The sequence below is a fragment of the Ptiloglossa arizonensis genome, chromosome 8 (assembly GCF_051014685.1).
Source record: "Ptiloglossa arizonensis isolate GNS036 chromosome 8, iyPtiAriz1_principal, whole genome shotgun sequence".
In the NCBI taxonomy this organism is placed as follows: domain Eukaryota; kingdom Metazoa; phylum Arthropoda; class Insecta; order Hymenoptera; family Colletidae; genus Ptiloglossa; species Ptiloglossa arizonensis.
In genome coordinates, this window is record NC_135055.1 from 2,206,470 (window position 1) to 2,230,856 (window position 24,387).

The window sequence follows — 24,387 nt, forward strand, 5'->3', positions numbered from 1 at the left end:
CAACTTTCCACCGCCAATGTATACATTTTTGGACATACATTAAGGAATAGAGATTCGTGGCAACATTCAAAAACCATTTTAGCAATAATTTTTTAAGACATTAATTAGTCATCAAAATTTTAAAAGGTAATAACTCTTTTGTACTAGCAAAATCTATAAGTTTCGATATGGAGAATGAATGAGATAACTAACTTTGATTTCTGTACTCCTGGTATCAGGCGCTGGTAACAGGAACGCAGAATGGTAGAAGAGGTCGTTCGACTTTCTCTAGTGTGCTGCCAAAGGGAAAAACACATTTACAATGCAAAATTGTGAATTTTTAAAATTGAATTACGTAGCAGAGGTCCGTAGCCACATTCAAGGACCATTTTGGCAAAGTTTTTCATCGAGATTAATTACTTATAAACATTTTTCCAAAGCAAGCGTACTGACCGGACTTGCAACAATCGATATAATCGATATTTTTTTTAACTTGTCACCCTTAATATTGCATAATTTGGACATACATTTAGTTGAAAAGGTTTGTAGCAACATTCAAGTACTATTTTGACATAGATATTTGTTGGGACTAAATAGTTATAAACAATTCTCGAAGCTATTATATTTTCAACGTTCGTATTGTTCGAGATAATCGATATTTTTCTCCACTTGTTCGATAATTTAGGGGTACATTGCATTACAGAGATACGTAGTAAGATTCAAGGACTACTTTTACAATGAGTTTCAACAAATGTGCGAGACTGGTGGGGCATTAGCCAAATAACTTTTCTTTCTGTGTTCCCATTCGAAATCATCTAATATTAGTAGGATCGTAGAATGATAATGGAGGTTGTTTGAATATGCTAAGAGCTGAAGGATTATTGGGAGAAAAGGAAAAAAAATTAATTTAGTCATTTTACACAATAAATTTATTCGCTTTTGTATTTGCATTACATAGTGAATTTCTAAAGTAACTTTTTAAAGTAATCTACGTATGTAAAAATGAATATAAAATTCATAATGTAAATAAAGTTATATGGGAATATAATATATATTAGAGAATACGTTGTTGGAGTAATTTGAAAAACTGTTTCGATTTCTTGTTGGTAAAATATGTTTCAGCTGTAAAAAGAATGGAACGTTCTTACAATACTTTCTGAGGCTCATAGGGTTTAAAGAATAGAATTACTGTCGTTACTAACTTCGCTCGTTCAATTGTAATTTATTATTATACGAAAAGGTCGCTCCAAAACCATTGATATTTTAAAAGGTCGGTATTTCTGATAAAGTGCAACCAACGTCTCTAAAATAAAATATTTATTCTACACTTCATCTGTGAAATGTTCACATGCAATTAGCTTTTGGCGCTGTACTCGAATGTAAATTCATATACATAAGTAAACAACTCGATCTTAGCTGACATATCAGCACGTGTTATTAGGTTTCATTAATATATTTTTATTCAGTATGACATCGAACGAAGTAGAAACAGATGAAGATATTGAAATAAAGCCAAAGAATTTCCATGAGTTAGAACTAGATGACAGAATATTGAAGGTAAAGGAGTAAATACATTTTTCCGGAAGTGGAGGTTATATTTCCAAAATTAAATTGATTTTTTTATTAAAAATCCAGTGGGTTGGAAATACCTACATAACATGAATTTCATTATATGGTTTCTTTTCGCTTAACGTATATCTATAATTATGGGTAATCTAATATAATGTATATATATTATTTTAGGCTGTTGCAAAATTAGGTTGGCTAGAACCGACACTAATACAAGAAAAAGCAATTCCGTTGTTACTCGAAGGTAAAGACATTTTAATCAGAGCTCGCACAGGATCTGGTAAAACAGCTGCATTTGCTATACCACTTATTCAAAAAATTTTGTCGAATAAACGAGCACAAACGAAGCAAGAAATTAAAGGTCTGATTGTAGCTCCGAGCAAAGAGTTATGTAAACAGTTACACGATGTATTAACTAGCTTAACGATAAAATGCAGCAGAGAAGTAAAAGTTGTTGATGTCAGTTCGCAAGTAGATCTCAATGCACAAAAACCACTGTTAACAGAAAAACCTGATATTGTTGTTGGTACTCCAAGTAGATTATTAATGCACTTAAAGGCCAATAACATGAAATTAAAACATTCTCTTCAAACATTAATAATCGATGAAGCTGACTTGGTATGTAATTTTAACTTCATACATTGAATTTACATATAATAATATCAATTTTATATTTTAGATATTTTCATTTGGTTATGAGAATGAAATAAAAGCTTTGTTGCTGTACTTGCCCACAGTATATCAAGCAACTTTAGCTTCTGCAACACTATCAGAAGATGTTATAACTCTTAAAAAATTGGTACTTCGTAATCCAGCAATTTTAAAATTGGAGGAACCTCCATTAGCTCCACTATCTCAATTAACGCACTACAGTCTTGCTGCAGAGGAAAATGATAAAGCTGCTATTTTGTGTACTTTATTGAAATTGACTTTAATTAGGTAACTGTAAATGTATAATGCAATTAAATCAATTGTATTCTATTAATGTAAAATTAATTTCATAATTTTTCCTTTACAGAGGGAAAACTATTATATTTGTAAATACAGTAGATAGATGTTATAAATTGAAGTTATTTTTAGAACAGTTTGGTGTACCTACTTGTGTCTTAAATTCTGAATTACCAGCAGTTTCTAGATGTAGAGCGGTCACACAATTTAATTCTGGAACATATGACATTATTATAGCATCGGATGAACAATCTTTAGACGAAGTATATGTCAAACATATCGATTATATAAATATTATTCGCAATTTATAAATTTTCAATTTTTATTATTTATTTCAGCCTCATTTGGTACAAATGAAAAAAGGAAAAAGAAAGAGAGATAAAGAATCTGGTGTAGCACGAGGCATAGATTTTCAATTTGTGTCTAATGTGATCAATTTCGATTTTCCTTTAGATATAAATTCGTATATTCATAGAGCAGGACGTACTGCACGAGGCAAGAATCAAGGGACAGCATTGAGTTTTGTATCGATAAGAGAAAGAATTCTTCTTGAAAATGTTGAAGAAGAATTAAAACATTGTTACAATTGCAATACATTGTTTAAAACCTACCAGTTTAAGTTAGAAGAAGTTGAAGGTTTTCGGTATGTGAAACTTAAATTTCACATTCTAAAATGATTCTGATGCTTAGTTTATTTACAGATATCGAGCAAAAGATGCATGGAAAGCAGTAACAAGAATAGCTGTTCGCGAAGCGCGTTTAAAAGAAATAAAACAGGAGGTATTAACTTGTAAGAAATTAAAAAGTTATTTTGAAGATAATCCAAGAGATTTACAATCATTAAGACAAGACAAAGCACTTCATACTGTAAAATTACAACCACATCTAAAAGATGTACCTGAATATATAGTTCCACCCACTTTGAAAAGACTCATAGGCATTGGTAGGAATAAAAGAAAATTTAACAGAGAAACTGTGCTATCCAGACCTACGGCGACACAATCAAAATATCAAGCACGTGCATCGAATCCGTTAATTAGTTTACAAATACGGAAATAAAGAAATTGTATACCCATATATTTTTTTTAACTTTGTTTATTTTCTGCCTCTGTTCAATATAAATAACATTCTATTCAAATGTGTAACTTTGTAAGTCCTTATACATTCAGATTGTATAAAATTGTAGATGAAAAATTACATACTATTCAAGTATTTTTTAACATGTAATATCAGAATATTATACTTATTATAACCTACGATTTTTCTGTAATTCTCTTTGGCTTGTATTTTTTTCTAATACCATCATTAAAACCTTCTCTATTTCTGGCAAGTTCAATAGCATAAAATTGTATTCTAGTTGTGAGTATACTGTTTTCTTCTGAACAATCTCCTTCACAATCAGCTCTCAATAATGTACCAAAACTATAATCTTCTACAAGCCCCTTGAACTGTTCGCAAAATGGTCTCCACTTCATCTTACTCTCTGGTGACTTTAATTCATCTTCACTTATTTTATTTACTTTTAGATCAGGGAAAACATCTCGAAAGGTTTTGTATATTTGTTCATCGTGAGGTGTAAGTTTCAAAAACTTAGGATCAACCGAACATAAAATCTAAAACAGAAAGATATTTAATATTCAAACGCTTGCCCATTTTCATATGTAAACAGATACTTTAAAATTATTTTTACATTAAAATAAACTTCAGCATGCTCCATTGCTTTCATTGCCCACATGGCTTCTAAGGAAGGCTAAAAAACATGCAGACATATTTTAATTATTTATATGAATTCAATTGCCTAAATTTGTTTAATTACAACTTACATCATTGCCAAATTCATCTGCAGGTCTAGACAATACATTGGATGCAGCTAATAATTGATCTGCAGTCTTAAAATAGCAATAAATTATTGTGAGTAAATGAATATGTCTCAAATAAAATAAAAAGTAGAAATACATTTTTTAAGAAACATAAATATACAATAAAGATATTTTTATAATTTAATGTCGAAATGTTTGCTTTAAAACTTAGTAATGTAAGATCTATAAGATCTATTAAATAAAACATGTTACGGGTCAAGGAAGTTGTTCCATCGTGATTTCAGTAAAATCTAAGATATACATTGAAAGAAAAAGTGCACGGTAGGTTAAGAATGACTTTCACACGAAAAAATTTGTGAAATTAATACAAGTTCATTGTACTTACAACATCTCCGATAAACGCCATTTCTGTACTATCTAAAAACAAGTTCGTAACAGTAAATTATCAAATATTTCTCACGATGTTTATAATTATGTTATATATTGAAGATCGAGAATCGAACGTATAATACACATGTCACGCAGCCGAAACACACGTGCAGCGTAACAGAAGAAAGTAATAACGTGATAGTGCAGAACCAATCATTGTTCCGGTTTCATAGTAGCTGCTACTACGATCTTCTACAATCTCGATGACTGATAGAATAAGTTATTCGATCTCTTTCGTATAATTTTTTTTTAAAAAGTATCGAGGTTTAAGAAACAATACGTCTGTGATAACATTTAACGAGAATGATAAGCACGAAAGACGAGAATATTAACGAAAGAGTATTAAAATTAATAAACGACATTCATTATGGGTGAGAATATAAGTTAGTTTAACCTGAAAATGAAACAAATTGTTATGATATTTTGTGTTTTAGTGACATTAAAGGTACGCACAATATCGTGGTGGCTACTATGTCGGTTTTAAAGGAAATTATAAATAACACGGATTGGACCACTGCCCAGTACGAATTGCATTTGTTTTAATATGTTTACGCTTTTTTTTGCATAATCCTAAAAAACATTGAATGACAAAAGTGTCAATTTTTATTACGAATAAGAAACATAAATCTGTAGTACATATATGTAACAATCAGTATTGTCATTTTATAAAATACTGTATACCATAGGGAACTAAAACAATGTCACCTGGATTAAGAGGAATGTAGTACCTTGTATAAGGAGAATGTGGATAGCATCGAGCAATTTTTACTTAATTGCAGACTTTTAAAGATCAACTAAAACGTCTGACCTAATATGATTCGCAATTTTTATCAAGTGCTATCTATCTACGAGAATCCAGACAGTTATATTGTCAATTGTATAGGAAAACCCATGTTATAAAAATGACAATTTTTAAATAATATGGGTTAAACAGTACTATGTACTTTATATCTGTAACGTCATTTGTAATATTAATTTGTAGTAGCCTATACCTTGAATAGAAGAAATTACCTATATCATGTATATATCACTATGTTTTATTGTTAACATTACTATAATATACATATGTCTCATATTTTAATCTTATATTGCAAAACTGTTGAAAATATCTAGACTTTGAACTATAAATGGTTAAAATACATTTTAAACTTTCTATCTGAAGAGAAGACAAAAATTATAACCGTTTGGAAGCTTTTACATGATAGTGTATATTTATTTACTCAAATACAATAATTTTTGAGATTAATTACTAAAAATTATATATCTATAATTAAATTTTTTTGGTTAGAAAATTATATAAACTATATTAGTAAACATTATCGCACTTCATTCATTAAGTTTCCTTAGGTCTATGCAATTTTAGAGAGTAACAATTTATTTTAGTATATACTACAAAACATTATTTTAAATATGTATTTTTATTTGGAAAGAAACCTCATGGGTGTAATAACACGAAATGGAAAATGTTTAATAGAGACTATCCCTCTTGAATTCTCTATTGGAAACATGGTACGAAGAATATTAAAAGTAATTCGAGAGGAATACACTTCAGAATTACAAAATAAAACTGAAGAGACAGATCCACAAGAATCGTTGCACAAAATTCTCACTGCTGAAGGCGATCAACAAATTGATTTTAACATTTCTGTACCTTCTCTGAAATCAGCTCTTATAGAACATATTAATGAATGTGAAGCTGAATTAGAGACTTGGTTAGTTACAATAAAAAATAGAAATATAAAGGGATGTATTCTGTACATACATTTCTATTACAATATTTATACATGTTTCTAGCGCAGAAAATATTACGCAACAAGCTTCTGAGCACATACATTCTAATGAAATTATTATGACTTTTGGTAAATCAAAATTAGTAGAAGAATTTTTTAAAAGAGCTGCTGCAACAAGAGCATTTGAAGTTATAGTAGCTGAAGGTGGACCATCTTTAAGTGTGTGTATATGTTATATAGAAATATTTATAGACAAATATATATGACAGTGAAGCAAATATTTTATTTGTTATGGTTGTAATTAAACAACTTTTTGCTATTTGTAGGGTCATGAAATGGCAGTCAACCTCGCAAAAGCAAAGATTAAAACAACCTTAATATCGGATGTAGCAATTTTTGCAATGATGTCACGCGTAAACAAAGTAATAATTGGTACACATACTGTTATGGCAAATGGAGGATTGAGAGCAATTTCAGGTTCACATACAGTTGCTCAAGCTGCAAAACATTACTCTGTACCAGTAATGGTGTTATTACCACTTTATAAACTTTCTCCTCTTTATCTTTGTTCCCATGAACAGGATGGTTTCAATAAATACATTTCACCAATGCAAGGTGTAATCGATAGTGCTAATGTACCCTTGTTAGAAAGGATTCATGTATATAATCCAGTTTTCGATTATGTACCTCCAGAACTGGTTACATTATTTATATCAAATACGTAAGGCTAATGAAATTAAAAATTTTAATTTATTATATTACTTAGTACTATACATTAATGATGAAATATATTTTTATTTCAGGGGCGGAAACGCACCGTCATATGTTTATAGATTGATTAGTGAATTGTACCATCCAGATGACTATGATTTGTAAAAGATAAACAAATTTATATTTGTATATTTATAGTTAACACTCTTAGTTCATTGACAAAGCATTATCCTTTTGAAACGATTTTTTTTTAAAGGATAATAGAAATTATTAATAACCAGAAACAAACTTTTTAACTAACACAAATATTTATTTACACATTAAGGTATGTACAAGTAGATAAATTCAGTTTACAAAACATATTTTGATAATTTTATGAATTCAAAATCATTGAATGTTAATATTAAAAAAGTTCATAAACATATATTTCTTTTACATACTGGAGGTTTGTTTTAAATTCACATTGAATGTCCTATACATAAGGATTCCAATTGCTACCATCTTCGGGTTGTAAAGAATCTGTTACTAACAAAATTACATCAACTACCCACCATACTCCTATTCCACCCAATGATAACAATTTTCCTACTGCTGTACCTGTCTGTCCTAAACAAAACCGATCCATACCTAGGAAACCTAACAATATACTGTATAGTAAAGTAGTAGCAAAATAGTGATCACTATATTTTATACAAGGAACTCCTTCTCGAGGAAATGTTCTTGGTCCATAACACTCAATATCTGGTAATACTGTACAGGATACTTTGGTCTTCTCAACATCTTCGTACCAGGAACCTCCAAACTAAACATAAAATAACTATAAATGTCGCAACTCAATCTATATTTTTACTCATTTCACGTATATGTTTAAAAGTACAATGCTACCTTTGAACAACCAAATCCAGTTTCATCTTTGGCAGTTTTATTACCCTGAAGATCAATGGGCTCTTCGCATTCTATAAATTCTTTGGGCCTGTGATATACACGTTCACATTTTAGAAGTAATTTAAGTAACAGTAATAATTGATTTGTTATCAAAGATAAACATACGAAACGTCAAAAATTTTTTCTAACTACTTACAAAAATTTGCATAGAACCAATGGACCTTCGGGTCTATATTCCTGTTGAAAATCCGTGGTTTTGTTTGCCAGCGTGATTCCCAAACTCGTTCGCAAATCCCACAAAAAACAGACAAAAAATAGAACCGAGTAATGTAACCTCATCTTGCAGATTTCGACATTTTTAAACGCATGTTTACTTGACGGAGTTTATCAAAAGTGCACCGACAAAGTGCATTTTCAACGATGTATTGCGTTAAGTGGTAGAATACGCTTGTGTGTGAAGTTTACTGATTGGCTGGAAAATTTTCTCTCTCCTTTGGAATCAGCCAATAGAAGAACATTTTGAGCGGAATAATCCAGTCATGAAGCGCTTTCTCTCGTTCTCTGAAATGATTTCAGAGACGCGCAGTGATTTCGGAATCATTCACCCGTCCGCTCCCAAAGAATTTTAGTTTTGTCAAGGATTGGGACGTGCGTTCCGTACTCGGTGGAAGGTGCAAGATAGTGGTCGTACGACCGTAAACAAAGTGATCGTGTGTTGCGTACGCGTAATATCTTTGGAGCGGTGCAATTCGTGGGTGAAAATCTGTACATATGTACGGAAATATGCGAGAAAGAGAAGAATTTTGTCGAAGTTTTCCACCGGGACAACCAACCCAGCCGCCGACAGCTCGGGCCCTGGGTCTTGATGCTCTGCACAGTCTTTGTAAAGAGATATATCCCGACCAAAGCAATCCACTTACTGTCACCGCTGTCGTGAAATATTGGTAAGAACTCTGTCTGCTTCTCATTTAATGTGACGGTAAAAAGCGATTCTCAATCATTAAAATATACAAGGCTCGAATGAAATTGCACGCTTGACATTTGTAACACGTTGTTAGACAATGTGTGTACGTATAACATATATTATTATTAACAGTATTGATGGTGTGGTTGGTATCTACGTGTTTTTCTTAGATCATGATAAATTAAGAACACACCGTTTTTTTCTGTACTTACTAGAATTGAGTTTTTAATTTAAAAAAAAGTATACAAAATATTCGTTCTTCTTTTTTTTATTTTCCTTTCAATTGCAAGTTTCATTTACAAATTAAAAGTTACAAATAAAAGTGTGTTTTAAGAAACTAATTTGATCGTATTATGAACACATCGGATCATTTTAATATAGTCTACACCATTTCGAAGTTTGTGCTACGAATACAATAATATATGGTTAATTTGTGTAGTAATGGGATTGGACGAGTTAACTATCTTTTTGTTCGAAAAATTATATATTATGTAACACGTATGTTTTGAAATTTAAATATTTTTTCGTTGATTTTTGTATTTTTTGACCAATGTAAAATTGAAGAAACTTTACAATATTTAGAAAGGTAGTTGGTACCGAGTTTGAGCATGGAACTCTTGCTCAGGAAGGGAAAGCGATTTATATTTAGTCACCCTTAGTCGTATCTACGTTTAACCGGATGTAAAACCGAATAACTGGGATTTTCTGTGCACCTTTGCCTAGGTTGGGGGGTCCGGATCCTCTCGACTACATAAGCATGTACGAAAATCCTGGCTGCCCCGAATTAGGCGTACCACCACATTGGCATTATATCAGGTAAGTTTCATTACCTTATTTTCTATAACTCAAATTTCGTTACCCGCCTATTTCGTTTTTGTTATTTCGCTGTTCCGCAGAATTTCGATTCATTTGATGTACTTCTGGAAATGATATATATTCATAATATAATGCAAAATAATGTGTAACTAATCTCGATAATTTTTTACCTGTTTTTGCGATTTAAATTTTAATACATGATCTTAAACAAATTTTTGATTCCAATTGCTAGCCATTTCTTTTGCACCGTGCGCAATTTTCAAAGTGACATTCTTTGTCGTGTGTCGTTCGTTCGAGAAAAACGGGTCGAGTTCTTTTTTTTTCATAGTGTAGAAAACAGGGAAGAATCTGAGAGTCAGAAAAAAAACGGGAAGTCGGGTATTCGTCAGTGTCACCCTGTTGAGCAGCAGGAGTGTACTTCTGATATGGGCGTATGTATTTTTCCGACACACCCTCGATGACATGTGTATAGCATACTTGTTACTATCATTGAGGAATTCATTTATTATACAACTACAATAAAATAAGAAAGCGACATCTTAAATGCATTAACAATACATTTTTTTAACTTTGCTGTTATACGATAAACTTTTTAATTTCCATGAGGTTCTATTTCTTTGAGGTTAATATATTCAAATAATTTTCATTGCGTGTTATTTATAAACAAAATTGAAATTTTTTGCGAACTGAAACTTTTGCAATAAAATACGGGTATAAAAAGTCATTGTGATGACTCATATTATCGAAAGATAAATGAATCCCCGTTTCAGGAATTCCTTATTAAAACTTAAGCGCCGAATGACGAATGGTCTACCGCGAAAGGGTGTTCCTTTTTTTTTTTAATACATGACCCTTCCTTCTTCAGTCTGCAGCAGCTGTTCCAATAGTTCCCTCTTTCTCTATATATAGAAAGTGTAGGGTACAGGAAGATAAAGTCGTTTAAAATGCGACGCGTCGGAAATAGATGTGCGGGACTTCCCCTTTTCCGTCTGTCCTATCTAAATATGTTCGACCATTGACTAAATCTAGTCTATTTTCCTTGGATTAAGTCTAGAATTATATTTGCTCTGCTAATTAATCTTTGAATATTCTAAGTTCATGAGTTGTGTACATTTTTGGTTTAGCTATTTTCTTTTTTTTGGGTATTGTACAATAATAACATTTCTTGATTGAAGTTTGGGTTTATCGGATCTACATGGAGATGGAAGGATACATCCAAAAAGTGGTCCTGGTCGTCCGAGTGGTTTTGGATTTGAACTGACCTTTAGATTAGTTAGAGAAAGAAATGAGATGAGTCCTCCTACATGGCCTGCAAATGTGATGCAGCAGTTAGCAAAGTATGTTTTTAATTCTGGGAATATGTTGTTGCCTGGTGACCATGTTTCATGGCATGCGCCATTGGATAATGGGAATGGTCGTATCACACAAATTTTAATGGGCAAGGATCCACAATTACCAACATCTATATGTACACCTCATGGTGATGTAAGTCGACTAATTTATTTAATATTAATCAGAAATTTTTTATGCTTACAAATATTTAGTATTAAGACTCTTTTGTTAACATTTGTATAAGCAATTAGTTTCCATTTTATTATATGTTCATCTTAAGTATTTTTCAAATTTTAATCTACAATGAGATTATATGTATTCTGATAGTTGATGCGTAATGTTACAGGTTTCGTTTGTTCAAATTGTAGGAGTCACTTCTGAAGAATTGCAAGCTGCACAACATTGGAATGGCTTAGGTCTTGTAAGTTTATTAAAGACTAGCCGTTGTGGACCATGGTTGGTAACAGATATGAGACGGTTGCATTCCATTATGGAGGATGACCCCTCCATAGCAGAGAAAATACAAACTGGGATAGAGAAGGAAGGTTCTAACTTAAGTGGTGTGTCTGCAAAGTGTTGGTTTGTATTTTAGATTAATTTATTTATTAGATATTCCGAATAAGTATATTTTATGCATATTTTATCTTATAGGTGGGTTCAAGTAAACAGTGATAGGAGTACAGAAAAATACAGAGAAAAAAGAAACGAATCTGATGAAGAAGATGAGGATATAAAACCAGTTATAAAGTCAGAGAGATTGTCCCCTTGTGAACTAGAGTTAAATTTATCACATGAAAATTTTATTAAAATCCTACCAGGTCTTCATTTGACTTTTAATCTTGAAGCTGGATCTTTGTTACCATTAGCAATAAAGTATTTATTCTTATAATATGTTATTATTTTGTAATAGATTGCCAGATGAGCAATATGACTTATTTGAAAAATACGACTGATTTACAGGGGTCGCGTCATGCACGGGAGGCATTTTACATTCAAATCTATATTGTCCAATACAGCTGTTACTATAGTTGCACCATCAGTTACTGGCACCCTAGTTTCTAGGGAAAAGCCATATGTAGTTCAAGGACCATGGCTACAAGTGTTACTTCCAGAAGATTTGTCAGAGAAAATGGCCCAGGAGTTTCAAATTTTAAATTCGCCAAATCAGGTAAATAATTTTGCAAGGTATATTATTTTTATCATTAAAGTATTGAATTTTTAAATACTTTACAGGTTCAATTGCCAAAGACCTTTTCTTGGCCCGAACATAAACTGGTAATTACCGTAGTAAATGACTGAGAAAATATCAAAAAACGATTCACATTTTAGTACCTTTAAGCGAGTTAGGATACAAATTAACATAAAGAAAGTATTATCTAATCTTATTAAAAAGTGGGTTTCAAAGAACTTATTTATAACTTCATTGTGCAAGTACGATTATCGTGGAGATGACGGAACTATAAGACTTCGCACGTCAACGTGTAAAAGAGAAGGCCAGTTATATTTAATATATTTCAATTGACTCAGAAAATATATTTTCTACTTTGGCGAGTAACGATTTCTTCGCCTCTCTTTTACAGATTGTTGATGCCTGTTAACAATTTATATTTAATTGTGTACATAATAGAACGCAAGTTAAGAAGTGTAATTGTATTTGATATACGAGTTTACACATTGTTACGACTAATGAACATTTCTGTAAATAGACAAACCTAAAATTCTGGCATTTATTTTCGTCAGACTTGTACCAATTTTTATAAAAAGAATGTGTAATAGGATAAAATATAAGGTATAATATTTATAAGAAAATATTGTAGTTTATTTTCCAATGATTTCTTGCAAATTATATGTGCGGCTATTCTCGTTTTCTAGATGTTTCTCTTCTGCTGAATCTGTGGATCAAAACAGTTCTTTTTTAAAGTTCATTGATCCAGAAATGAAATTTTACTGATTTGTTAATAGTTTCAGTATACTACAATATTTAAATTCTTTAAAAAATCTTAAGATATTAAAGCCTCCATTATGGGTTTGTAGGTAACTGTTCATTTATATAATACTGTGTATTTTATATTTATTGAAAAGTTGATGTATTTAATTTGTTTGTTTCATACATTCTCGCCTTCTGTTTGATTTTAGTCATCTAATTCTTCGTCTATGAAATCGGCTTGTGCTCGTTTCATATTTCGCCGATTCGTCCTTCTTCCTGTCCTTTTCCTTGGTGGACAAACACGCTGTCCGAGTTTTACAACTTCTAACTTATTCTTATTATTCGCCGCCCGTTGATGGCCAAAGAGACGGGACATGTTGATTCCAGGGTTCTGGGAGATATTGGTATGCCATTGAATCTATCGTGCGAGCTAATAACATTTCTGTTAGTGTTAAAATTATGGCTTTGGAAAGTGGATTGTATTCAGAAGCTATCGGTTAATGTACGCGTTACACATATAGATAGATACTTCATTAATACGTGTTAAAATATTTTATTATTTAAGTGAAATGGCGGAGAGAAAATAGTGATGAGCGAACAAATATTGGCGATAGGGACAAAATTATCGAAGGATGCTGTATATATCACAAGTTGTATAGGTATGTCCAATTGTAAGAATAATACGTAGAAGTATAAAGTAAGAATATTATATAGAGAAGGGGATGATTGCTTGCTCAAAAATAAATTGATGATATAGAATCAAATTTTGTGCAAGATCACGCCTTTGGAAAAATCAAGTTTGAAAATTCGTCGGTCATGACGAATTCTCACAAGGAGTATTTCCTAAGTGTTCGACATCTATTACAGTTTTTTTAAAAGTGCAAAAACCTAAACGGTGCGTATCTTTTTTATTTGTTTCTAATCGTAAATTGAAAAGATGTACCAACTTTTTGGATATTATCATTATATAAATGACGAATTTTGCTTCGATAAACTTTAAATACTTTGGACATGAAGTATTCTTTAAGCGAAATACTAATTATAAACCGAACCAATTATTGTTATGGACTGTATCTGCAAGTTTGCGTGGACAGACGCGAGATAGCGCTACGTTTTAACCAAAATGGTGGAGGATAACTTCTCTATGACCTTGAAGAGCCAATTGATCTTGCGCCGATGATTCAAATTAGGTGCCCGCGTATGGATCTTCAAACAAAAATTTTTCGAAAACAAGGTCTCGTACGATACACGTATAATGCTAGATTTTTTGGGGAATCTTTCGAGTTTCGTTGAGTGCTATCGTTTGTGAAGCTGCCGAGTCAAAAACCAGATAATACGCGACATACAAATTTTAAGAATGTTTATGTTACAAATGATTGAATTTTATTTATATAACGAGTTGCGAGAGATACAACAATCGAAATATTAATTAATATTCGAGAACGTGATTACCTGGTTTTTGCGCCAGACTCTTCCATTGTATACAGGAACAAACGTTTTTCTTAGTACTTCGTCAAAGTTTTTAAACACTCGTCATTTTGTTGCGTTCCTTGTTTCTAAAAATTAAAGCGTGCTAGTTTACCGGTTCGCTTGCCATTTATTAATATCAAGTAATTTTAATAAAATTTAAATGCGACTTGGAAAATTCAAGTCCGTTTTATACACTGCTCAAAATAGTTATTGCATTTTGTACCTGTAGGATGAACCAAATATTGAACTTTGCAGAATGAATACATTATATATGAAAGCCCATAAAAAAAAAAAAAACAGAACCCTTAAATCGTTTTCTTAGTTTTACAGCACGAAGAAATGATTTCGACGCGTGAAAAATTATTATTTTGTTGTGGTCATTCTGTTAGAAATTAAGGCGTATTTTCGACTCTCGTGGTGTAGGTAACATTACAACGAATCCATCGGAAGATAGATATAAAGATCGTAGTTCTCCTTGTATAAATTCTAAAAAAATCTATTCCGAATATCAATAATGTTTTTCCACGAAAATACCAGAAGAACATATATTCCTATAGACGTCTCTTTCGCTCTCTGGACTATGGAGTGTCAACAGTGATAAACAGAGGTTACATTGATCACATTCAACCACCCCAAGTGGTAAATTCAGTTCACATTTCATACCTGTCGTGAAAACTTTTAAAAAAAGGTATTTCTGAGCACCGATGCTCATTCCTTCTTCGTTTCTACCAGTACTGCCTATGTGAAAGAATCCCAAAACACCCCGTATACATTTATAAGAAGCTTCCTACTCCGTAGAACAGATTCCTGATGATCCTGAAGGCTCCTATCCAAAGAAGAACGACGATACACGCGGACGCGAAGTCCTCGATCTCCTCGCAGGTGATGCTCGAGACAACGTTAACGATCCCTCGAAAGACGTTCGCGAACGTTTGTATAGCCTCGATGCAGAGGTCCAGTAGGAAGCAGATCACCTGGAAAATCAGGTTCATCACCGCTAGTGTCAGCTCGACTAACCGCATCAGGAAATCGAGAAAGATGTCCAATAACTTGTCGAAGGTTTTCCAGAGCCAACGGACGACCCGCGAGAAAAAGTCCGTGAACTCTTGCGAAGCGTTCGATACGCAATTTTTCATAATCGACGCCATTGACTTGGTCTACACCTGTTTTGCATAGTCTTCTCTTCGACTTCTTCCCGATGCGGTGCTTTCACAACGCGAACGAATTTCGCGCTCGACGCATTCCACGTGTCGTAGAACATCGAGGGACGACCGTGACTTTAGACAATTTGAGGAACCAGTGGTGCAACCAGAAATTTCCAAACAGGGGAGAGAGGTAAATTTTTGTCTCCCCTTGTGTTTACGAATACAAATGATCATTCTTCAATGACTCGTCCAATCTTAAAATATATATTTTTTTTTTCCTTTCAATATAAATTAACGTCGCATCAATTTCTTTATGTTTAGGTATTGTTATACTATTTGGTCGATAATCTTCGTTTCTTTAATCGAATTTTAGCGGTTTGTGAATCTCATCTTTTGAAGTAGGTACTATTTTGTATTTATCGTCAAGTATTTTATTCTTTTCTATCGTTTTTTCCCGTAGAATATTAAAAGAAATGTTAGAAAATAATTGTTTTTAATTTTTTCATAGGGAAAGGGGAGGCATCTGTCCCCTTGGTTACGTTACTGTCAAGGACCTTTGCTCTTGTGTCTTTCCGTACGTCGTTGATCAGAACCAGCCCTTATCCTCTCGAAATCCCCAACATAGATCGAGTTTTCGATCGTCGTACGCGCGCCGACTGTTTAGTCTGCGGAAAACGAAAAAAGAGAAATTTGCCTTGAGATATTACTTTTTTGAGAGAGTCGTCTTTGTGTACAGGAATGATCCGAGAAACTGGGGCGTGCTTCAACTCGGCACCGAGCGAAGGTAGAAGAAGTTTGTAGGGGTAACAGTTACGTAGCTTAATGAGGACTACCTTTCCGCGATGTAACTTTTCTCCCAAGTGCAACCGCGCGGGTGTAATATGCACTTGCACTTTTTTTTTTATTTTCTTAATGGTACCTTCTGTTTCTTATTACGTGTATCGATTCGGGTCGTTATTCCACGTCCGCAGAAAAATGAATACTTTGTTGGATATTTTGTTTTAGAAAATTATTCCATCCTATCAAGTCGTTGAATAATTTATTATTGTCTTCTGAAAATTTTCTCTTTAAAGTTTCCCATTTTTTTTATCGGATCGGTTTACGGAACTAAGATCGGTTACTTCGATATTAATGAAGTAACATCAATATTAATGTGAAGATTGAAAGGAGTTCTTGTACTAAAAATAACAAACGTTTCAAAATTGTTAAGGTTTTGGTATGATGCAGGGAGGTGTATGTAGAATCGTGAACACAATTTTAACTCGAAACTTCATTTATTTAATACAGTATACAGTCTGCGATAACTTTGTTAATGTATATCTCACTGTTGTCAAGCGATAACTAAGATTAATAATATGTAACATGTTCTATCGTTATGATACTTGCATGGGTGATAATAAAATGTTGATGATTACGACGTACATATATTCGTAATTAAGATGGCAGTTCTTGTCGTTGCTATTTGCAAATTGTCTAAATAGTATCAAATAGTGAGCCTGTTCGTAGGTCTAAATATTTGTAGTATATCTTAATAATTGATTATACAGGATGTCTGGTTACATCGTATACAAGCAATTATTTTCTAAATTATCGAATATACAAAAGAGGGTACGCGGCTTGCAATGAAATAGATATAAAAAAAAAAGAGTCATTGTATGTGACAACTGTGAATAAACTTGATACTTGATATTTGTAAATAATTGCTCATTTAGCGAATAATATAAATGACAAACAATGAAAGTATATGGTTCCATGTATACAGATGAAGGTGAGATTGAAATCTCCGCAAGTAATAATCTCAAAAAAGTTCAAGTTCAATATTATATTTCTCCCTTCAAATCAAACAACTTTTATATAAATAGTCTTTCTTAATTTTCAATTCTTCGAAAACTAGGCGTATAAAGAAATCGAAACCAGACATACTCTATATATTTGAATCTTACGTTTTATCAATTATTCTACGTTGATATAGATACTATTTGATATTCGATATTAATATCGTTACTTTATTAATGTTATTATTTTTCATTTATTTTTGGTCCACAGCTAATTGGTCGTGTTAGTGTTTCAAGTTCGAAATGGTCCATTATACGTGTTACCATACAGGCGTCCTTGTTTCTTTTTCTTTTTTATATACAATAATTGTCTATGATTTTAATTGATACATGATATGTAGAGTATCTCCGTCAAATTAGCTCAGCGAAAAGCGACAGAATTAAAAGCACGAACGAAGCTGCTTGTCGCATGGATCCGTTGCAAGCGTCTGCATCGTTGCAAGATTGAACGCAACCTCGAACGTATCTATAAATCATGATTCATAGTCAGACATTCTATTTTAACATACAATGGTACATAAAGTATAAACTGTTTCTTGTAAAATGCACAATCTGGAATTGAAATTTATTTGTATTTATCAATTTTTTCGCTCATCATCCGTTTAAAAACTGTTAGCATCGCAAAACTGATTATTAATACATTAAAAATAATAATTCGTGGTAGCGGTTAAACGTGAAAAAATAATTAAAAAATGTGGAACAAGATTTGTTCGTAAGAAGCTTCAATTTTGAGAGTTATATTTATCTAAAGTGTTTCGACGTGTGTAATTATTTTTACACGATAAATATAAACTCGTCGTACGAAGAATTATTACTCTATATTTTCAATTTATTTTTTCACGAAAAATCGCAACATTCGTGGTGCATTCCGTTGGCGTGTACACATTCAATTTCAGATTGCGTAACTTCTACAATTTCCAATAACAACTGCAAGAAAGTAAGTGAAATAGGTTGAAACTCACTTGTCGTCGAAGTAGAACCCTCCGCAATGCGACATTCTTATTATTTCTGAGTCGGTCGTCAAAGTCCCGCTGTCCAATGCACAACTCCTCACCGTTAAAGAGATTCCAGACTCATCTAATCAATCGTTAATTATAAACAAACGATTCGCGCTCACGCGGAGGATTTAAATTCTACGCGTAGAATACAATTATTCTATTCGTTTTCCTGGTCCAATGAGGACACCGGTCGAGCGAACGTTAAATATTTGAATATCCGTTTGTTTATATTCCAGCAACCTTTACGAAAGTTCAACTTGTTCGTCGTGTTATCGACCGAGTTTTTTGAATTTCTACATTTCAAATTTATATTCCCGCTATCTGTAGGGATATCCATCTAACAGTATTTTATTCTTCGACAACGTACATCCTCTACGGTAAATATTAATTCGAACTACGGAAAATTCTCAAAAAGCGTAATATCGGTGTAACCGTAATTGTGAAATATAATTTTGCCAATATAAAAATCTCGTAAAAATATCGATCATTTTGCCAAAGTAGAGTGGTCAAAGGTTTCAAGATTCTTATGAATTAAATGAAAAATCGGATAGATGCAATTTTTATTCGATATTGCGTGTTTGTTCTATATTGGGCGTTTCGAGCCTTGTCGCAGACGGTGAAAAATATTTATTTAATGCAATCGTAATAATTTCAGAGACATCGTTCGAAAGGCGGCACAGTGGTACCGATAGTTGGATATTATTCACCGTCGTCGCGAAAACAGTGCCTAATTATTTCAAGCGGTTTACCTAACCCTCTCGGTGCTAAGATCTTCGACACCAAGCGCATTGTGCGCTTGCATTGCGAACCATAGTGTATTCACGGAACACGCAGCGCCGAAAGGGGTTAAGGAGCCACTTGCGAAATCACAAAAGGAGGAAGTTTTTACCGTATATGCCCGCTATTTTGATGCACGCGGTCGCAGGGAAGAGACCATCGCGGCCTTTGCGACCTCCCATGCACGGCGACTCCAAGAAAGCGAGGCTGCCATTATTGTGAAACGGGTCGTCGCAGGGCTTATTGTCACCGTCGATCGACACGCACTTGAAACAGTCAATGGCCCAGCCTGATACGAAAGAAGTAAAAGGAGAGACATTACGATCGGAATTATGAAGATCGATGTACAAGGTGGGTCGTGCAATTCGATGTACCTAAAAAGTAGTTATTTATCATTTTTTAATCGCGTGTACCATTTTTTAAATATTTTCAATTTGTTTCATTTTTGGAATATTTTCAATTTGTTTCATTTTTTCAATATTTTCAATTTGTTTTATTTTTTCAATATTTTCAATTTACTTCATTTTTTTAAATATTTCCAATTTGTTCCATTTCTTAAATATTGTCAATTTGTTTCATTTTTTGAATATTTTCAATTTGTTTCATTTTTCGAATATTTTCAATTTATTTCATTTTTCGAATATTTTCAATTTACTTCATTTTTTAAATATTTTCAATTTGTTTCATTTCTTAAATACTGTCAATTTGTTTCATTTTTCGATTATTTTCAATTTGTTTCATTTTTCGAATATTTTCAATTTGTTTCATTTTTCGAATATTTTCAATTTGTTCCATTTTTGGAATATTTTCAATTTGTTTCATTTTTCGAATATTTTCAATTTGTTTCATTTTTCGAATATCGCAACGTGTACCTTTTAACGGGATGAATTGATTTACGCGAGAACAATATACGATTTGTTGCAATAAATAATTTCAGAAAAATTGGATGTTATTAGATAGCTCAATTTCTTCCTGTACTGGATTTTTTCTATCGCGTACCGTAAGAGAGATACGACTGAATCAGCATGACTCACTTTGAACACAAGGTGTCTAATGATGTAGATACGAGTATATTAGTGGCGCTTAAAGATAATAACTTAAATTCGCGCAGAGATAATACGTCCCCTTTGATCTTGCGTCGGAGTTTCGTGTTCTGTTTTCATTTCTCACTCCACTGTTTACAAACAATGTTCGTTATCTTACGACCTAGTCGTAAAAAACGACAATTGGGCGAACAAGCGATTTCCAAACTGTGTTACATGAAAATCGTAATTGAAGAAATATAGAACGTAAAAATTCCAAAATGGTTCGCTAAACCATTACTTCGCTTCGGTTTGGGTTTCTGAAATGCGCGTATTTTTTAATTCGATATTTTTCACGTACACCACTTTTCGAATACTTCTGTTTCGATTGCGTCTTCGAAAATAAATTCCACGTTTCCGATTTTAAAAAAGAAACGACCACAAAAAAAAAAAATGTTACCGTTCTCTGTAAATACATCGCGAGACGAAAAAGTGTTCCATGACTTAACAAGTTTGGAAAACGTTGCAATAAACATTATCCTCGAATCCATCAACCGTTAACTCATTTGTACGTATCTTCCGCTATTTTTTCGACTTTGATGCAGCGTCGAATCGGTCCATAAACTCGTGCACATTTTTAAAAGTATTCCAACTATTATTCGGAGTAAAATCTAACGACACCGTTTCCTTTCGATGATCGGTGTATCGTTATCTCCAATACTTCAATTTGTGGGCAATATTTACCATTTGAGGGGAATATTTTAATATCGTGGTCATTGAATCATTTAAAGAAACATATTGAAAAATTCGAAACTCCAGAAAAGTCGGTAAGAAATCGATGAATATTTTCGTACCAGTCGTACGAAACATTCGACCGAATCGAATAAAAGACCCAAAAGGGAAGAATCATCCGTCGCTATCGCAAAGACGGTAAATTTTTTACGTAAACCGGTATTCGCGAACTCACGACTCGATACTTAAGAAACCCAATTATCATACGTTCTTAAGAAACCTCGCGCCAGATCAAGATCTTATCCCGTGCCAAGTTCAACAAACACCCCCCGATCGACCATCGCTCGAGAATGTTCTCGCGTGTTCGTAACACAGTTACCACGTTTCCCCAAGAAAGCTCATGATTGTTCAAGATCTCATCCCGTCGCTTCTAGCTCCGTTCGATAAATACCTGATCGTCGTTTGGGAACGGTTCCCGTGTGATCACCGTTACCCATGAATTCGTAACTCGCACCCCGTGTTCGAGATCACAACCCGGACGGTTCCTTTAATAAACGATTCGTCTACGTACGAGAACACGAGTAAAGATCTGCTACTGACCTTGCGACGCGAGGAGCACGATCATCCCGAAACCGAGGATCCAGGCGAACCTGACATCCATCTTTTTCCCCTTATCCGCGGCGGTTTATTCCCAAGGATGCAAACGATCGTCTGGCTGCCGTCAGCTGTCGAACGCCCGGGGCTCCGAGTCGAGTTCCTCCAGCGGGTTCATGTCAGACGGGAAAAAACGATGCCGACTGAAACGATCGGCGTCCTCGGGGACGTGGATCGAAACGGGTCGTCCGTCACCGGTGACAAATCCATACAGGTAGCCGGGGTTTCCGCGACGACGAGACACTTCGTCGACGTGCCAGCGTCCACGTATCGGCGACGCGGTGTTTTGTCGACTGGTTGCCAAGGCGATGATTCCAACGGCTGGCACCTATCGGGGCCCTCAGTTTTTCGAGGATTCCGTTCGCTGATCGATGATCCTCCGCGATGTATTACCGCGGTGGCCGTAGAACCGTGACGCGACGTTTCGGTCTACTTCCGGTCTAACCTGGCCGCGATCTAACCGTGTACACCCTGGACTGGAACAGGTCCGTAATTGCGTGATACCATTCCGCGCTGCGAGCGATAAAATGCGAGCGCGGTGCACGCGAATTGTGGGCGCAGTTGCGGGGACCCTTAGGTGCGTACAGTTTGCGTGGTACTCGGTGCCGGGACACTACCGCGTGTGCCTGTTACTAGAAAACGGGCGTCCGGTTCTCCGCGAGCCAGGTCTCGTGCACTCGCGTCTCGTCGTTCGCCGTGCGATTCGGGGGAATTTGTTTCACGTTGCGCCGGGTGCTCGGTAATCGTACAACGGGCTCGGGGTACCCCGATTACTTTTCAAATTTCCACGATCTCACTCGAGAGACTCTTCGAACGAATGTACCGAAGGAACGGGAACGATGACGCGAAAGTGACTCGAATCGAGGAAAATTAACGAGCGAATACGTACGAGAATTTTTCGTCCGGTATCGAATTCCGCGTTTGTCGAACGAAGCTACGATTTTTGGAGAAGTAACGCCGATCGTGGAAATAGATTGGATACTTTCCGGGCACCCTGTACATCGTCGTGGATTGTTACACTATTTGTATGCATGCGTGTTGATATACGAACGGTTACGTATGAATATAAAAAGCTAAGGAAAGTATCTATTTAGTTACTCGTATTGCTTAATATTCAGTGCGTTACCTTGTCAGCAACGAGCAGCCGGCGACAGAAGCCCGTGGACTGTGTTGATAGGGAATTAATCGTGTCCGTGGGAAAGGAAGTAACGCGAGCGTATTCAAAATCACGCGGGTCGCGCATGCGCACCGGATCGCGGGCCAATCACCTCGTCGCTTCGAAGCGGCCGTCCGTCTCTGTCGTAGCGGCACTGCGGGTACACGATGTGATAGTATTTTTCGAAAAATGTGTCGGTCTTTCGCGCACTCATGCGTCTGGTTTTTCACGTGAGCTGCGATCACCCAGTGCTTTACTTGTGCCTGCCATCGCTGTCGGCGTGAAAATAATGGGCGGCCACTCGTCGCGCATCACCGAGCACAGCGGTGAGTGTCGATTTTACATCCGTATTCGTAATTGCGTGTTGTCGGTCGCCCCGACGTTTTTTCGAGTCGCACTGCACGCTTGACATGTGTCAACTGCGAGGGCTCTTGACTTTGCTGCCAGCTCCTGCGCAAGTTTCGTTGACTTTTTTCGTGGCATTGCGTCGTCTGGGACGAGAACCTTCTCGACGTGGCCGTGTTTTCGACGGAACAACGGGACTTTATGTCGCGGCGCTCGTCGATCCGAATCGGTTTTGAGGTTATGTCGACGGGTACATCGATGTTAACGGCAATCGCGGTATCGTTTCCCGAATCCGTTCACCGTGTCGATGGAACGCGTTCGCTCTCGGTGCTGGTAACGTTTCCTCCTTGGACGTTTCTTTTCAATAATTCGACCGTCCTTTCTTTTGTACGTCATCGACCGTCGATTTTCCTACCGCAGTGTTCGAATCTGCGCAAAACGATCGTTATCGCCGTGGCGTTACTCATTTAGTTGCTTTTGTTTTCAAATCGAGCTCGACCGGCCACGGATTATCGGTTATCTTAACGTTGTTCGGATTCTGTAATCTTGGATATCAATGTCGCTGGACACTTGCCATGTGATTTGCATTGACCTTTCGCCTATTAACATTGCTCTATTTCCGCTTATTATTTATATTTTTACGTAATTTTGTATAAATATCGGACAGTCCGATGACGAGTAAGAACGGTTAGTATTTTCTTTAGTGTTACAATGTCTTCTGTGATTGTCGAGTGGTTATTCTGTTGACAGACATCGGTATTGATTGCATTCATTGAGCAATTATAATGACAGCTTGTGTATTTATTAAAATTTAATCTTGGCTTATTTGCACTTTGCTTTACAATGCGAAAAAAATGTTAAGAAACTCTGTTGAAAGAGAGACGCTGTATTGTCATCCTTGTTGCTTGCATTGTTAGTCGTTCGCAATTAATATTTAGGTTTTAATTTCTTCTAACGGCTATGCTTTTCTTTCTTACCGACGTCCGCTCGTAAGAAAGATCGTACGTTAGCGACATCTGTAACGGAGAAACACGTGCAACCTACTTCGTCGGTAAAAATGGAATTACAATTTTCTGCGATGTTAAATAAGAGCTTAACCGAGTTAAATATTAACAGTATTATAATTGACCAAATAATTAATAT

General features: G+C 34.8%; 9 protein-coding genes and 1 long non-coding RNA gene across 12 annotated transcripts in view; 6 read left to right on the plus strand and 4 right to left on the minus strand.

Annotated features, from left to right (window-relative positions):
• Positions 1 to 1,293: 1,293 nt before the first annotated feature.
• Hlc (putative ATP-dependent RNA helicase DDX56) lies at positions 1,294 to 3,784 on the plus strand. Its single transcript, XM_076319046.1, has 6 exons — positions 1,294 to 1,536; positions 1,723 to 2,166; positions 2,228 to 2,487; positions 2,567 to 2,759; positions 2,835 to 3,139; positions 3,198 to 3,784. Exons 1-6 carry the CDS (start codon positions 1,447 to 1,449, stop codon positions 3,553 to 3,555), a joined length of 1,650 nt encoding a protein of 549 aa, XP_076175161.1. The 5' UTR covers positions 1,294 to 1,446; the 3' UTR covers positions 3,556 to 3,784.
• LOC143150621 (protein PBDC1) lies at positions 3,576 to 5,028 on the minus strand. Its single transcript, XM_076319052.1, has 4 exons — positions 4,702 to 5,028; positions 4,320 to 4,385; positions 4,187 to 4,246; positions 3,576 to 4,109 (listed from the first exon to the last, which is right to left on the minus strand). The coding sequence occupies exons 1-4, from the start codon at positions 4,720 to 4,722 to the stop codon at positions 3,750 to 3,752; spliced, it is 507 nt and encodes a 168-aa protein (XP_076175167.1). The 5' UTR covers positions 4,723 to 5,028; the 3' UTR covers positions 3,576 to 3,749.
• On the plus strand, positions 4,802 to 7,639 carry Eif2bbeta (eukaryotic translation initiation factor 2B subunit beta). The gene is made up of 6 exons (XM_076319049.1): positions 4,802 to 5,116; positions 5,180 to 5,266; positions 6,176 to 6,457; positions 6,540 to 6,696; positions 6,802 to 7,196; positions 7,279 to 7,639. The coding sequence occupies exons 1-6, from the start codon at positions 5,049 to 5,051 to the stop codon at positions 7,349 to 7,351; spliced, it is 1,062 nt and encodes a 353-aa protein (XP_076175164.1). The 5' UTR covers positions 4,802 to 5,048; the 3' UTR covers positions 7,352 to 7,639.
• Positions 7,479 to 8,543, minus strand: Amrt (TM2 domain-containing protein 2 amaretto). The gene is made up of 3 exons (XM_076319051.1): positions 8,268 to 8,543; positions 8,072 to 8,159; positions 7,479 to 7,988 (listed from the first exon to the last, which is right to left on the minus strand). Exons 1-3 carry the CDS (start codon positions 8,408 to 8,410, stop codon positions 7,659 to 7,661), a joined length of 561 nt encoding a protein of 186 aa, XP_076175166.1. The 5' UTR covers positions 8,411 to 8,543; the 3' UTR covers positions 7,479 to 7,658.
• Su(fu) (suppressor of fused) lies at positions 8,401 to 14,120 on the plus strand. 2 transcript variants are annotated; one of them, XM_076319048.1, is made up of 10 exons: positions 8,401 to 9,015; positions 9,759 to 9,851; positions 11,027 to 11,336; positions 11,530 to 11,762; positions 11,835 to 12,056; positions 12,144 to 12,351; positions 12,417 to 12,676; positions 12,764 to 12,972; positions 13,056 to 13,217; positions 13,320 to 14,120. In XM_076319048.1, exons 1-7 carry the CDS (start codon positions 8,843 to 8,845, stop codon positions 12,480 to 12,482), a joined length of 1,305 nt encoding a protein of 434 aa, XP_076175163.1. In that variant the 5' UTR covers positions 8,401 to 8,842; the 3' UTR covers positions 12,483 to 12,676; positions 12,764 to 12,972; positions 13,056 to 13,217; positions 13,320 to 14,120. The 2 variants fall into 2 exon arrangements, with proteins under 2 accessions (XP_076175163.1, XP_076175162.1); XM_076319047.1 differs by having other exon boundaries at positions 12,417 to 12,972.
• LOC143150383 (uncharacterized) lies at positions 13,301 to 15,716 on the minus strand. Its single transcript, XM_076318614.1, has 7 exons — positions 15,365 to 15,716; positions 15,115 to 15,318; positions 15,014 to 15,066; positions 14,804 to 14,827; positions 14,693 to 14,699; positions 14,563 to 14,618; positions 13,301 to 13,501 (listed from the first exon to the last, which is right to left on the minus strand). Exons 1-7 carry the CDS (start codon positions 15,714 to 15,716, stop codon positions 13,316 to 13,318), a joined length of 882 nt encoding a protein of 293 aa, XP_076174729.1. The 3' UTR covers positions 13,301 to 13,315.
• LOC143150624 (uncharacterized) lies at positions 13,504 to 14,120 on the plus strand. Its single transcript, XR_012993124.1, has 3 exons — positions 13,504 to 13,514; positions 13,676 to 13,769; positions 13,868 to 14,120. It is a non-coding gene; the product is annotated as an uncharacterized LOC143150624 (long non-coding RNA).
• On the plus strand, positions 15,249 to 19,738 carry LOC143150623 (uncharacterized). The gene is made up of 3 exons (XM_076319055.1): positions 15,249 to 15,915; positions 16,234 to 16,509; positions 19,214 to 19,738. Exons 1-3 carry the CDS (start codon positions 15,779 to 15,781, stop codon positions 19,248 to 19,250), a joined length of 450 nt encoding a protein of 149 aa, XP_076175170.1. The 5' UTR covers positions 15,249 to 15,778; the 3' UTR covers positions 19,251 to 19,738.
• On the minus strand, positions 16,987 to 23,740 carry LOC143150622 (uncharacterized). Of its 2 annotated transcripts, XM_076319053.1 has the most exons (5): positions 22,870 to 23,740; positions 21,690 to 22,219; positions 19,448 to 19,624; positions 18,523 to 18,637; positions 16,987 to 18,026 (listed from the first exon to the last, which is right to left on the minus strand). In XM_076319053.1, the coding sequence occupies exons 2-5, from the start codon at positions 21,748 to 21,750 to the stop codon at positions 17,912 to 17,914; spliced, it is 468 nt and encodes a 155-aa protein (XP_076175168.1). In that variant the 5' UTR covers positions 21,751 to 22,219; positions 22,870 to 23,740; the 3' UTR covers positions 16,987 to 17,911. The 2 variants fall into 2 exon arrangements, with proteins under 2 accessions (XP_076175168.1, XP_076175169.1); XM_076319054.1 differs by lacking the exon at positions 22,870 to 23,740 and having other exon boundaries at positions 21,690 to 22,807.
• Positions 22,775 to 24,387, plus strand: part of LOC143150384 (uncharacterized) — a 55,459-nt gene continuing 53,846 nt past the window's right edge. The window contains exons 1-2 of the mRNA XM_076318615.1: positions 22,775 to 22,795; positions 22,862 to 23,225. Coding sequence (XP_076174730.1) covers positions 22,775 to 22,795; positions 22,862 to 23,225 — 385 coding nt within the window. The remainder of the gene's footprint in view (positions 22,796 to 22,861; positions 23,226 to 24,387) is intronic.

What these genes read in the sequence shown, in the direction of transcription:
- LOC143150383 (XM_076318614.1), bottom strand. Translation starts at nt 15,716, where the DNA reads ATGAAAAATTGCGTATCGAACGCTTCGCAAGAGTTCACGGACTTTTTC. An exon ending in TAGGAATATATGTTCTTCTG is followed by an intron (nt 15,067 to 15,114) that starts GTATTTTCGTGG and finishes AGATTTTTTTAG; the next exon opens with AATTTATACAAGGAGAACTA. An exon ending in GAGTCTGGCGCAAAAACCAG is followed by an intron (nt 13,502 to 14,562) that starts GTAATCACGTTC and finishes AATATCTCCCAG; the next exon opens with AACCCTGGAATCAACATGTC.
- LOC143150621 (XM_076319052.1), bottom strand. Translation starts at nt 4,722, where the DNA reads ATGGCGTTTATCGGAGATGTT. An exon ending in TGGCGTTTATCGGAGATGTT is followed by an intron (nt 4,386 to 4,701) that starts GTAAGTACAATG and finishes TGCTATTTTAAG; the next exon opens with ACTGCAGATCAATTATTAGC. An exon ending in CAGATGAATTTGGCAATGAT is followed by an intron (nt 4,247 to 4,319) that starts GTAAGTTGTAAT and finishes CATGTTTTTTAG; the next exon opens with CCTTCCTTAGAAGCCATGTG.
- Eif2bbeta (XM_076319049.1), top strand. Translation starts at nt 5,049, where the DNA reads ATGATAAGCACGAAAGACGAGAATATTAACGAAAGAGTATTAAAATTA. An exon ending in AAGGTGGACCATCTTTAAGT is followed by an intron (nt 6,697 to 6,801) that starts GTGTGTATATGT and finishes TGCTATTTGTAG; the next exon opens with GGTCATGAAATGGCAGTCAA. An exon ending in ACATTATTTATATCAAATAC is followed by an intron (nt 7,197 to 7,278) that starts GTAAGGCTAATG and finishes TTTTTATTTCAG; the next exon opens with GGGCGGAAACGCACCGTCAT.
- LOC143150622 (XM_076319053.1), bottom strand. Translation starts at nt 21,750, where the DNA reads ATGGATGTCAGGTTCGCCTGGATCCTCGGTTTCGGGATGATCGTGCTC. An exon ending in CGTGCTCCTCGCGTCGCAAG is followed by an intron (nt 19,625 to 21,689) that starts GTCAGTAGCAGA and finishes CTTTCGTATCAG; the next exon opens with GCTGGGCCATTGACTGTTTC. An exon ending in CAAAATAGCGGGCATATACG is followed by an intron (nt 18,638 to 19,447) that starts GTAAAAACTTCC and finishes ACGATTGATTAG; the next exon opens with ATGAGTCTGGAATCTCTTTA.
- LOC143150623 (XM_076319055.1), top strand. Translation starts at nt 15,779, where the DNA reads ATGCGGTGCTTTCACAACGCGAACGAATTTCGCGCTCGACGCATTCCA. An exon ending in TTTCCAAACAGGGGAGAGAG is followed by an intron (nt 15,916 to 16,233) that starts GTAAATTTTTGT and finishes ATTTTTTCATAG; the next exon opens with GGAAAGGGGAGGCATCTGTC. An exon ending in CAACTCGGCACCGAGCGAAG is followed by an intron (nt 16,510 to 19,213) that starts GTAGAAGAAGTT and finishes TAATAATTTCAG; the next exon opens with AGACATCGTTCGAAAGGCGG.
- Amrt (XM_076319051.1), bottom strand. Translation starts at nt 8,410, where the DNA reads ATGAGGTTACATTACTCGGTTCTATTTTTTGTCTGTTTTTTGTGGGAT. An exon ending in TTGGTTCTATGCAAATTTTT is followed by an intron (nt 8,160 to 8,267) that starts GTAAGTAGTTAG and finishes TGTATATCACAG; the next exon opens with GCCCAAAGAATTTATAGAAT. An exon ending in CTGGATTTGGTTGTTCAAAG is followed by an intron (nt 7,989 to 8,071) that starts GTAGCATTGTAC and finishes TTTTATGTTTAG; the next exon opens with TTTGGAGGTTCCTGGTACGA.
- Hlc (XM_076319046.1), top strand. Translation starts at nt 1,447, where the DNA reads ATGACATCGAACGAAGTAGAAACAGATGAAGATATTGAAATAAAGCCA. An exon ending in TAGATGACAGAATATTGAAG is followed by an intron (nt 1,537 to 1,722) that starts GTAAAGGAGTAA and finishes ATATTATTTTAG; the next exon opens with GCTGTTGCAAAATTAGGTTG. An exon ending in TAATCGATGAAGCTGACTTG is followed by an intron (nt 2,167 to 2,227) that starts GTATGTAATTTT and finishes TTTATATTTTAG; the next exon opens with ATATTTTCATTTGGTTATGA.